Here is a 13,311-nt window from a genome sequence, read left to right on the forward strand (position 1 = left end):
AGTTATGAAGACAGTAGAAGAAATTTTAGGAACTTATACAAAAGAAATTTCCAGGATAGTCTCTCCCTGAAGGATTCTCTTGTCATTTCTGTTTTTGCTTTTATCTCCATGTTAATCCTTGTTGTCCACATCTCAGATTGTGGTCCCCATAAAACCTACCTATCTGAGTACTATTAAATACTAATAACTACTCCTGTTTTGTGTCTGAAATTGAATAATGGTAGTCTTGTCCCCAGTCCTTCTCCCCACGTTTATCTGCCCCATTATAATTATTAATTATTTTATCAATTTAAGTATTAAGTATTTATCAATGTAAGTGTTAAATATTTTTCCTTAAATTTACCATCTTAAAACAGCTTGTTGGGAGAGACAGTTTTGCCTTGCTATTTATGCTGAATGGTTATCAAACACTTTATCCTTTACTTTAAAGAAGGTAGGAAGACACTGATGCCTTTTAAACCTGGAGGTCGTGTGATTAAATATCCTTGCATAAGCTGTGTGGGCTGTTTACCTTCACCACTTTTATGATTCTGAGAATATCACATAGGGATGCACTCAACCTGTGGTGGTGGTGCCCTTGAGCAACTGCAGGATATCAGATGCATCTCTTGTTTCATCTGTTTCTTCTCTTGGTGCTTTAGTCACTAAGTCAGGTCCAACTCTTGTGACCCCATAGACTGTAGCCTGCCAGGCTCCTCTGTCCAGGCAAGAATACTGGAGTGGGTTGCCATTTCCTTCTCCAGTTTTCTCTCTTGCTTCTTCCCTTTTTTCTACAACTATCTTTCACCTCCTTTCCTTTTTTCCTCCTCCTTGTCTTCCATTTTTCCTCTCTTGGGGTATCAGTGACACTCACTGGCATCCAGCGATGTGCCCTGTGTGTTTCTGGACTAAACATGTTCCATGTAGAGAGATAGTCGTTCTTGTCTGTGAAACATCCAAGGGACTGAGGGCAAGAAGCTGTTGTACCCTGAGTGCTCAGAGTGCTTCTCAAGTTTGACATTCTTGCCTGAAAGTTTAGCTGTTTTGAGTGATTATATTTTAGGACTTGTATCAAAGCATAAATTGGAATTTTCAACTCTTGTTTTATGATTGTGGCTTTATGACCAAAATAGATATGTTGTAAACTATATAGAATAGCATTTTATGTTTTATTATAAAAGAGAACAAACTTCTTATTTAAGTTTTTTATTTTACTAATTTAGGTTTGGATGGCAGAACAGAAAATATCATATGATAAGAAGAAGCAAGAAGAGTTAATGCAACAATATCTAAAAGAACAAGAATCATATGATAATAGGTAAGAAATTCTACTCTGCTGGTGTTTTTTAGAGTAATCAGTTGCATGAGAATATCCTTTACTGAATCATATACTAGCTTTTTTTTAACTGAATGCCCCCAATGATAGGATTGTATTCCCTGTGAACTATCTTTACTCTTACATTGATAGATGGGCACTTTTTCCAACCTTACCCATAAGTCACATAAAATATAGATTGATGTGAATATACACTCCATATACAGTTTATAGAGAAGTTCCAACTTACTCAAAACTTGGGGAAAAAAAATAAATGTCTATACTTGAACTACTGAGTCCTCATACGAAGATATTTCTTCAACATACACTGAAATGAAAAGATGCGCAAGATAGCTTCAAGAAGTAAAGTGAAGTGTCTCTACCTAACTGGCATGTCATTGTTCTTTTAATAGGAGAAGAGCTAGAGTTCCTCACTAGCTTACTATATAGTACAGTAGCCACCCCTACCCCCAGCTATTGTCATTTTATGTTTGTATTTGCAGGTCTAACTCTGAAGCTGATTTCTTTTGGTTAATCAAACAAATAGTGGTGCTTTTGATAGGTCACACTCTCTCTTCCAGTCAGTCCTATATTTCATCAAAACATGGAACTTAAGCAAAGTAATACTAAACTATTACCAAATACTCTCTTTAAAATATAGTGTATTGAGAGCAAAATTAGAGAAATAAAACATTTTATTCAATTAAGTACTTTTCTCACTAATTTATTAAATTTGATTGACTTTTTTTAAAATTTATTTATTTTAGTTGCAGCCTAACTATGTAACTCCAGGATTTGATTGACTTTTATTGAGTACCTACTTCATGCTGCTAAGTTGCTTCAGTCGTGTCTGACTCTGTGTAACCCCATAGACGGAAGCCCACCAGGCTCCCCCGTCCCTGGGATTCTCCAGGCAAGAGTACTGGAGTGGGGTGCCATTGCCTTCTCCGATTAGACAATGCCCTGGTGCATATAGTCTTAAGGGCCCTGCCTCCCCCTCTTCATCCTACTTCATGCAAGGCAGCAAATGATATTGTAGTGACCTATAATATAAAAGTATGATGTATAGCTTCTCTCTAGCCTCAAGAAAATCTAATAACGGATATGTACATACCTATAGTTCAAGGCTGAAAATGATAACTAATTGAAAATACACTGTTATAAAAACTGTGGCAGGCTAGCATAAGACAAAATAATTCCATTTGGGATAACAAGGTAAGACTTTATGAAAGAGGTGAGGGAAAAGAGAGGGGCAAGGAGAAAAAGAAAGGTGACATTTAAGCTGAACTATGAAGAAGGGCAAGGATTTAGAGCCATGGTTCTCAACTGAGGGCCATTATTGCCCCAGGAGATATGTGGCATCGTTTGGACACAGTTTTTGATTGTCATAGCTCAGGGGTTGGGTGATAACAACATCTAGTGGTGGATTCTAGGGATGCTACAAAACAGCCTACAGTGTACACAAAGAATGGTCAAGTCCAAAATGTCAATAGCACCGCTGTTGAAAAGCTCTGATCTGCATATAGTCAAAGCTTATTAAAGATGAGCATGGTAGGAAAGTGCAGAGTGTATTAGGAAACAGCAATATAGTTGAGTTAGACCAATAAAGAAATCATGGATGCATGAAACAGGGCACTCAAACCCAGCGCACTAGGACAACCCAGAGGGATGGGATGGGGAGGGAAGTTGGAGGGGGGTTCGGGACAGGGGGACACATGTACACTTGTGGTGACTCATGTCAGTGTATGGCAAAAACCACAATATTGTAGGGTAATTAGCCTCCAGTTAAAGTAAAAAAATTAATTAAAAATGATCGTGGGGGTGGAAATGTAAGAACCCATGCAAATATCCTGTTTCTCCCTAAATTTCGCCCAGTAGTATTATTCATTGATAGTTCTTGCCTGCATCAGTTGTTACTGTGGTTTTCTAACAGTGATTTCTGTTTCTCTAAATTCCTCTACATTTTTTAATTTGAATTTCTCTGGAAAGAGGATTTTTCCCTTTCCCTCACTTATTTATTTAATCATTTATTCCTATCATTATGGACTCAGATATTTACTTAATGGGTAATGATCCAGTACTCGTATACTTTTTTGCTCAAGTTTTGACTTTTGCCCGCTCTATCAGCTTGACACCTATGTCCACTTAACATGCTCCATCCTTTAAAAATTAAAGAAATAAAACTACTTCATGACACTATAAGATCATCAAAAATTTGTCTTTTATTTTTCCCTGCTCCAGCATTGGAATCAACCTGTTCCTTTTATTTGAGAAACATACTTAGAAACCAGGGTCTGGACACTAGGTTTGTTTGTTGCTTCTAGGTTTGGTTGTTTGAATTTATGAGTATATAAAAGCAAATTATGAGTATTTGGAGTGATTTGCTACATTTTTCATTTTTCCATGTTCAAAAATGTTGTCTTTAATAGTTCTGTTCCTTAGGATTCTATTTTTTCCCTTCTAAGTTTTTAACTGTCCTAGATATTTCTTAGTGTTTGTGGATATTGATCCCTAAACATGACAATCATATTTATTATTCTGAATGGATAAATAAAAGGATGTCAGAACATCTATACATTTCACTCTACTTAGAGTCAACAGCAAAAAAAAGGGGGGGGGAGAACCTGTATAGGTTTTTAGTTGAAGTTAAAACATAAATACTAATATAGTAGCTTTTCCTTTTATTTTGTATACCTGTAGAGTTTTGCACAAAATGGAATTGATCTTCCAGTTTTGATTTTATATTATTTTTGTTTCAGTGTAAATAAAATGCTTTTTTGGAAGGGAATATATAAAACATAAAAGTTATTGTTTTAAGTGCACAGTTCAGTGGCATTAATTACATTCATAGTGTTGTGTACCATCACCACTGTCTATTTCCAAAAATTTTTTTTTACTGCCCCAAGTAGAAACTCTATACTCATTAAACTCTGTTCCCCCTGCCTCTAGCCCCTGGTAAACACTATTCTTTCTGCCTCTATGAAATTTGTCTTTCCTAAGTACATCATGCGGAGAAGGCAATGGCACCCCACTCCAGTACTCTTGCCTGGAAAATCCCATGGATGGAGGAGCCTGGTAGGCTGCAGTCCATGGGGTCACTAGGAGTCCAACACGACTGAGTGACTTCACTTTCACTTTTCACTTTCATGCATTGGAGAAGGCAATGGCAACCCACTCCAGTATTCTTGCCTGGAGAATCCCAGGGATGGCGGAGCCTGGTGGGCTGCCATCTATGGGGTCGCACAGAGTCGGACACGACTGAAGCGACTTAGCAGCAGCAGCAGCAGCAAGTACATCATGTGAGTGGAATTATATAATATTTGTCCTTTTGTGTCTGGCATACTTCACTTAGTATAACATATTCTAAACGTGTATCAAGCTTATTTTTTATTATGGCCAAATAATATTCCCTTGTCTGTACATACCACAGTTGGTCTGCCCTTTCAACCATAACGAACACTTGGATTGCTTCTATCTTTTGGCTATTTTGAATAATGGCATACCAGTATCTGTTCATCCCCCAACTTTCAGTTCCTTTGGGTATATACCTAGGAGCAGAACTGCTGGATCATCTGGTAGTTCTGTGTTTGACTGTTGAAGAACCAGAAAACTGTTTTCCACAGGGCCTGCACCATTTTACATTCCCACCAGTAATGCATAAGGGTTCCAATTTATCCACACCCTTGCCAACGTTTGTTATTTTCCTTTTTTTTTTTTTAATAACCATTCTCATGAGTGCAGCATGGTATCTCATGGTTTTGATTTACATTTCCCTATAACTAGTGACATTGAGCTTTTCATGTACTTCCTGTTAATTTTTTAAATGGCGTTAATATAAGATATAATTTATGAACTTCAAAATATATGTTGGTTTTTAGTATATTTAAAGTTTGGAGCCATCACCATAACTCATTTCAGAACATTTTCACCATCTGAAGAAGAAATTTTGTTCCCAATAGCGGTCACTTCCCATTCCCACAACATGGACTCCCAATTCCTGTCAGACCTAAGCAACCACTGACTTACTTTGTCTCTATAGATTTACCTATTCTGGAACTGTCATATGAGTGGAATCATATAATATGTGGCTTTTTGTGACTGGCTTCTTGCATTTAGTACAATGGTTTTGAAGTTCATCCATGTTGTAGCATCTGTCATTGGTTCATTCCCTTTTATTGCTGAATCATATCCCACTGTATGGATGTAGACCCTGTTGTCCTTTTGCCCTCTTCTTCTTTTACAGTTATTTGTAAACTCCAGTGGAAATAAGAAGAGAGAGAGGACTTACAGTCATGTGGGCTATACTTTGTGATAGCCTTTTCCAAATATAAGAGGAAATTCTGTTTACTCTTTAGGTTTCTTCTTTTTAATGAGTACTTGACATAGATCTTATGAATTAAAAGGTTTGACTTGATTATTCATTCGGTTTGTCACAGAGCTATTTTTCTGAAAAGCACAACATATCTCTAAACAGAACAACAGTGTTCTCCAAACAAGGAACATTTGGTGTTGAAAAAGAAACTATTAAAAAATGATTTTTAAGATGCAGTAGATGTTGCGTCCATCATAGTAATTAACCTGTTGTAGATTTTCTTTAAACTATTCTCTCTTCATTGGCCTTGCTAAAGAATTTTATTTATTCTCTTATTGACTTTTACTCCTATAAGCTTTAATTGGATTTGACTTCCTAAAGAAATCCAGAGAGACTTATTTTTCTAAACTGATTCCTCACAATTAAGAAAAAATGTTGGCACTATTTAACTTAATTCCAAATATGTGTTGGCATATAGGATTTCAAGACAACATTTCAAAGTTTAAGAAAAGCATGTGAGGGTAAGCATGGCATTTTCCCCTCATTTCAGTTGAGAGGGCTAGGTTCTTTCAAGTATTGAGAAAGTGTCAGAACTTAAAACCAGTTACTAAAGGGGCAGCACTGTTGGAATTTTCATTCATATATTTCAGATATCATTTAGTCAAGAGGAGTAGTTTTGGAATTTTATATCTAATAAAAACATTTTATCCTAATTCCCTTAGAATTTAGGGGTATGGGGGGACAGTTATTCTGTAGTTTTTTTCCTCCTACAAAAAAATTTGAAAACTTACCTCTTGTTTGATTTAGATTGCTAATGGGAGATGAACGTGTGAAGAATGGCCTTAATTTCATGTATGAGGCTCCACCAGGGGCTAAAAAAGGTACTTGCTTCATTTCCTTTTTTTTAAGTCTTTGATGTGTTTGTGACTAAAGATTGAAAACTGTTATGACAGACATTTTTAGAAGTTGATCTTCATCTTTTAAAATTAATATTATTCTATAAAATAATCTTTTAAAATACTACAATCAATATAGTAGAATAAATACTAACAGTAATTCTCTAGTATAATAATAATTTCATGACGTGTTCTTTGGGGAGGAAAATAAAATCTCAACATCACCAGAAGTATATTTATTCTTTTACAATTTGTGTCTTTAGTCCTCTTACTGAGTATATTTGTAAATAGAAGGCATAATATTCACTGTCAATGAAAAATATAGAAGTTTAAAGATTAGAAATTAATCTTCTATTAAGATTAGTAAAGTACTGCCTCTTATTCAGTACTGTTTTTTATCCTACAGTGATTTGAATTTTATCTTGTGAAAGAAGAAAAAAGTCAAAGCAATACATTCTTACAAGTTACAATTTAATACCGTGATATCATAGTGTAGTATATAATAGCAGACTTTCATGTTGAAGTTTTTAACTTGACCGACCTTTTTTTCCTCCCATATTTTTGATACGCAATCAAGAAAACAAAGAGGTAAAGTACTGTTTTCTATGTTTCGATTTATTTGCAATAGATTGAAATTTTATGGAAAAACTGAAAGACTTTAATCAATGTTTTTAGAAAGAAGAAACAGAAGGAGAGACTGAATACAAATTTGAATGGCAGAAAGGGGCCCCACGAGAAAAGTAAGAACTGGTTTTCTTTTAAGATAAAATATGTATCGTTAATTTTATCTGATGTGTGTGTGCACGTTAGTTGCTTAGTCGTGTCCGACTCTTTGCAACCCCATAGACCGCAGCCCACGAGGCCCCTCTGTCCTTGGGATTCTCCAAGCAAGAACACTGGAGTGGGTTGCCATTTCCTTCCCCAAAAGGAACTACAGAAAGAAAGAAAGTGAAGTCGCTCAGTCGTGTCCGACTCTTTGCGACCCCATGGACTGTAGCCTACCAGGCTCCTCCATCCATGGAATTTTCCAAGCAAGAATACTAGAGTGGGTTGCCGTTTCCTTCTCCAATTTTATCTGATATCGTGTCCTATGTTGCTTTTTATTCACCAGAGAAAGCAACTAATGTGAAAAGTTATTTTTAATGATTTGTCTTATGTAGCTAATTTGCTTGATCATAGTCTTTAGCTTTATTTTTGTCATTTTTTTAAAATCACGGATTATCAGACTGGTTACTTGATAATAAAGTGGTGTTTGGAAATACTAAATAGATTTTATGGTTCTGTTTATTTACTAAAGTTGTATATTTCATAATTTATTTAGAACTATAAGACTATTTTTAGTTTAATTATTATTATTATTAATATTGTATGTACATTTTCTCTTCTTAATAGATATGCCAAAGATGACATGAACATCAGAGATCAGCCCTTTGGTATTCAGGCAAGTGACACATTTATTCTGTAAGAATAATTTTTTCAAAATAAACACTTCTTTATATTGTTGTCCGAAGGTATTTAAGTTGAAAAGGGGCTCTATGGTTTATACTTGTATCAGATAGTAGAAGGACTCGGAGAGAAAACATTAAATGTAGCAAAGATACAAATCCAAATATCAAATCATGATAAAAGATAGGATTCAAAATTTTATAGTGAGGGCTATGATGAAAATGATGTCTGCAGTTTTCAAGGAATTTGGAGAATTAGCTCATGGTCAAAAAATAAAACTGTTTGAACACTGCCGTACTTAACTCATTTACATATTATTTGTGGGTGCTTTCCTGCTGTATTGGCAGAGTTGAGTGGTTGCAATACTGTCTGGCTTTTTACAGGAAAAGTTTGCTAGCCCTTGGTTTAGGAAGTTGAAACCTCGAAGATTAACTTTTTTGAAATTAGAGAATTCCAGATTGAGACAGGACATCATTCTTTTTTGGTGTTTTACCATTTCTTTTTGGATTACATTGTTTTATTGCCACCAGGTAACACTCAAAAAGAAATAGGATTCAGCTGAACTTTAAGACACAATTTATAGTAAAAGATTTTAGTGTTTGGGTTACTTTTACTAAATATATGTGTGGAGTCTCTTTCCTTGGAGATCTTTTAAAAACAAGACTAATTTTACTTAAACTCTACAAGGAGTAAGGAGTTGAACAGTGGTTAGGTTCTTAGTATTTTAATAACCAAAATAATTAATGTTTATTTCTCAGGTTCGAAATGTGAGATGCATTAAATGTCACAAATGGGGTCATGTCAACACAGATCGAGAATGTCCTTTGTTTGGTCTTTCTGGAATTAATGCAAGTTCAGTTCCCACTGATGGCTCAGGTAGGCACTGGACATAACTTGTTTGTTTTAGAATTTATATAGAGGACAAACAAAGCTAAAGTAACTTTTCTTTTTTTTAAGTCTCTCTCGGTATTGGTTTGATTTGTTTTGGTTTTGTTTTCTGGGGTTAGGTAACATTCCCAAAATGGTCAGTGGAAAACTCTGATTATATGTTTTGAATATGAAATTCTGTGTATTAGGATTTAATTTTTCTAGCCAAGGGCCCTATGAAATTGATGTTAAAAGTAACAAATATATTAAACATCGTTTATCAGGTTGGTAACCTAAAAATAGAAGGAAGAAATGGTTGCTTCTCATATTTATGTTCTCCTGAGTTTTAGGACTAAGCTGAACTAGAAGCCACAATTGCAATTTTTGTTTCAGAGAGAAAATTGAGTTTTAAAAGATGTTAAATATGTTAAAATTAATTTTTACTTGAAAGTTATTTACCTTCTTGCCTCTTATTGTCTACTTAAGAAAAATTGGGTTCTTTTTGTAAGAAGATATTAAAAAACTGAGAAGTTTTAACTTAAATTTCTCAGTGCCTTGTTAGTATGTTGTTCAAACAGCCACACTAATCCAACAGTAATTCTTAATGAATCATAATAGCAATAACCTGCTTAACCCTGTAACCTTAAGTCATTTCACTTTTTAAGAGTTTCAATTCTTCATTTTAAAATAAAGAATGATAATATAACTCAAGAGATTTTCCACATTTTTTAAACAGCTGTAGAACCTTTAAAAATTTTTTTGAAATCCTACATGTAATCCAAAGTAAGCCTCTTGATTAAGGTGAAAGAGAAGAGTGAAAAAGCGGGCTTAAAGCTCAGTATTAAAAAAACTTAAGATCAAGGCATCTGGTCCCATCACTTCATGGCAAATAGAAGGGGAAAAGGTGAAAGCAGTGACAGATTTCCTCTTCTTGGGCTCTAAAATCGCTGTGGGTAGTCACTGCAGCCATGAAATTGCGACAATTACTTCTTGGCAGGAAAGCTATGACAAACCTAGACAGTGTTTTAAAAAGCAGAGACATCACTTTGCAAACAAAGGTCCATATAAGTCAAGACTATGGTCTTTCCAGTAGTCGGGTATGGATGTGAGAGCTGGACAGTAAAGAAGGCAGAGTGCTGAAAAATTGATGCCTTTGATCTGTGGTGCTGGAGAAGACTCTTTAGAATCCCTTGGAAAGCAAAGAGATCAAACCAGTCTATCTTAAAGGAAATCAACCCTGAATACTCTTTGGAAGGACTGATGCTAAAACTCCAATACTTTGTCTACCTGATGCGGACAGCTGACTCGTTGGAAAAGACCCTGATGCTGGGAAAGATTGAAGGCAGAAGGAGAAGAGGACGGCAGAGGATGAGATAGGTTGGATGGTGTCACTGATTCAATGGACATGTACTTGGGCAAACTCTGGGAGATGGTGAAGGACAGGAAAGCCTGGTGTGCTACAGTCCATGGGAATCACAAAGAGTCAGACGTGACCTGGAAACTAAACAACAACAGTCCCAGTATGTAGAACATATAAAGGCAGAGCTGCTCTATTGAAGCAAATGCTCTAGGCATGAAGCGCTGTCCTCCCAGCTGATCTCGGCCTCGGATGCACCTCTTTGGACTCGCTGAGGCTTCCACTGCCCCCTCTGAGCTCAAGGCTCACCCTCGGTCAGCAGATGACCTTCAGGCTCTCTTCTATAGCTAGAGATCAGGCTTGCTTCCAGCAGGCCAGATGCAGGCTGTTGGACTCAAGATGCTAGTTCTCGTATTAGGAGTGTAGGAATTTGATCCATTGTCAAGTTTGACTCCGTTTCATTAGTGGTGTTATGAATATCAGGGTGGGTAGAGGAAGTACACACAAAATATTACACGTGAATTTTTTTAAATCCTTATCTCTCTTTAAAACATTTTTGAAAACCACATCTTAAGGACCTTTGTGGGTCCAGTAGTTAAGAATCTGCCTGTCTGTGCAGGGGACATACGTTCTATCCCTGGTCCAAAAAGATCCCACGTGCCATGGGGCAACTAAGCCATATGCCACAACTACTGAAGCCAGTCATCCTAGAGCCTGTGCTCTGCATCAAGAAGCACCAGCACTGCAACTGGAGAGTAGCCCCCGCTCCCACAACTGGAGAAAAAAGCCTGAGTACATCACCAACAACCCAGCGCAGCCAAAAAAACACACATTTTAAGTAGAAGGAAAATTGCTCAGTGGTGAGAGAATATGTATACAGACTCTTTGGTGTGACAATCTCTGACAAAAGAACATCCTGCTGATGCCACAGTGCAGGTGCTCTTAAACCCCACATACTAGCTCCCTCTCCCCTGCCCTCACTCAACTGGTGAAAGAAGGGAGAGAAGTCATCAAAGAAATAAAGCCCCAAAGAAAAGGAAGGTGGAGTAGGATGAAGAACCCATTAGCACAGATATCTCTGAGCTCTACTTTTGGTAGTCACAGGGATCTGTTGTTATGTTTGAAAGGTATATTTTGTTTTCTGGAAGGGGTTACATCTTTCTCATCTTTCCCTTCGCTCCATCCTATGGTGCCCTTCCAGCTGAATGACTTCTGTGTTGGCTGTGGAGAGGCATTGTCAGTGCTGTCTTTGTTCTTCAGCCTTGTCTTACTCTGATCTGCTTGGAGAGAATGAGTAGGATGGACACTGAGATACTAGGAGACTAGGATGTAGACTATAGCCTAGGATAGCCCTTTATTTGGTTATTGATACACCTACTTTCTCTTGAATCTGTTTAGAAAGTCTACTAACAACAACCGAAAGAACTTACACTAAAGATTTAAAAGCATGACACATCCAGTGTTAGAGCAAGTATGATAAAATGAACATTTTAATCCACTGTTGATAAACTGGAGATAAACTGATAAATTTGAAGAGTCATTTGATGTGTCAAAAACCTTAAGAACATACATACCATTTTACTGGAAATTCAACATCCAGGAATTTATAGTAAGAAAGTGATAAGGTAGATGCCCAAATGTTTATAGTAGTGAAAGGTTAGAAATAACCCTGAATAAACCTGATCAGTAAAGGGTTGGTAAAATAAACTCACTCATTTATTCAGCAATTAAGTATGGAGTAGTTACTCTGTGTCAGGCATTTTTCTAGGTTCTCGGAATATAGCCCCAAGACAGAAGTTCTTTCATTCTATTGAGAATGACAGAAAGTAAACTAATAAGGAAGTACTATACATTGCAGAGGATATTAAGAAGAGGTGGCAAGAATACACAGAAGAACTGTACAAAAAAGATCTTCACGAGCCAGATAATCACAATGGTGTGATCACTCACCTAGAGCCAGACATCCTGGAATGTGAAGTCAAGTGGGCCTTAGAAAACATCACTACGAACAAAGCTAGTGGAGGTGATGGAATTCCAGTTGAGCTATTTCGAATCCTAAAAGATGATGCTGTGAAAGTGCTTCACTCAATATGCCAGCAAATTTGGAAAACTCAGCAGTGGCCACAGGACTGAAAAGGTCAGTTTTCATCCCAATCCCAGAGAAAGGCAATGCCAAAGAATGCTCAAACTACTGCACAATTGCACTCATCTCACACGCTAGTAAAGTAATGCTCAAAATTCTCCAAGCCAGGCTTCAGCAATATGTGAACCGTAAACTTCCAGATGTTCACGCTGGTTTTAGAAAAGGCAGAGGAACCAGAGATCAAATTACCAACATTCGCTGGATCATCAAAAAAGCAAGAGAGTTCCAGAAAAACACCGATTTGTGCTTTATTGACTATGCCAAAGCCTTTGACTGCGTGGATCACAATAAACTGTGGAAAATTCTGAAAGAGATGGGAATACCAGACCACCTGATCTGCCCCTTGAGAAACCTGTATGCAGGTCAGGAAGCAACAGTTAGAACTGGACATGGAACAACAGACTGGTTCCAAACAGGAAAAGGAGTACGTCAAGGCTGTATATTGTCACCCTGCTTATTTAACGTATATGCAGAGTACATCATGAGAAACGCTGGGCTGGAAGAAGCACAATCTGGAATCAAGATTGCTGGGAGAAATATCAATAACCTCAGATGTGCAGATGACACCACCCTTATGGCAGAAAGTGAAGAAGAACTAAAAAGCCTCTTGATGAAAGTGAGAGAGGAGAGTGAAAAAGTTGGCTTAAAGCTCAGCGTTCAGAAAACTAAGATCATGGCATCTGGTTCCATCACTTCATGGCAGATAGATGGGGAGACAGTGGAAACAGTGGCTGACTTTATTTTTCTGGGCTCCAAAATCACTGCAGATGGTGATTGCAGCCATGAAATTAAAAGACGCTTACTCCTTGGAAGGAAAGTTATGACAAACCTAGACAGCATATTAAAAGCAGAGACATTACTCTGCCAACAAAGGTCCGTCTAGTCAAAGGTATGGTATTTCCAGTGGTCATGTATGGATGTGAGAGTTGGACTGTGAAGAAAGATGAGCACCAAAGAATTGATGCATTTGAACTGTGGTGTTGGAGAAGACTCTTG

General features: G+C 37.0%; 1 protein-coding gene across 2 annotated transcripts in view; it reads left to right on the plus strand.

Annotated features, from left to right (window-relative positions):
• CIRSR (corepressor of RBPJ and splicing regulator) overlaps positions 1 to 13,311 on the plus strand; it is a 39,108-nt gene that overhangs the window by 4,738 nt on the left and 21,059 nt on the right. Inside the window, exons 2-7 of one of the 2 annotated variants that reach the window (XM_081584609.1) lie at positions 1,203 to 1,297; positions 6,414 to 6,487; positions 7,080 to 7,090; positions 7,178 to 7,242; positions 7,895 to 7,943; positions 8,707 to 8,824. In XM_081584609.1, coding sequence (XP_081440735.1) covers positions 1,203 to 1,297; positions 6,414 to 6,487; positions 7,080 to 7,090; positions 7,178 to 7,242; positions 7,895 to 7,943; positions 8,707 to 8,824 — 412 coding nt within the window. The remainder of the gene's footprint in view (positions 1 to 1,202; positions 1,298 to 6,413; positions 6,488 to 7,079; positions 7,091 to 7,177; positions 7,243 to 7,894; positions 7,944 to 8,706; positions 8,825 to 13,311) is intronic. The other variant, XM_081584610.1, reaches the window with a different exon arrangement.

The sequence above is a fragment of the Giraffa tippelskirchi genome, chromosome 3 (assembly GCF_054371585.1).
Source record: "Giraffa tippelskirchi isolate mGirTip1 chromosome 3, T2T-mGirTip1v1.2.pri, whole genome shotgun sequence".
Taxonomy (NCBI): domain Eukaryota; kingdom Metazoa; phylum Chordata; class Mammalia; order Artiodactyla; family Giraffidae; genus Giraffa; species Giraffa tippelskirchi.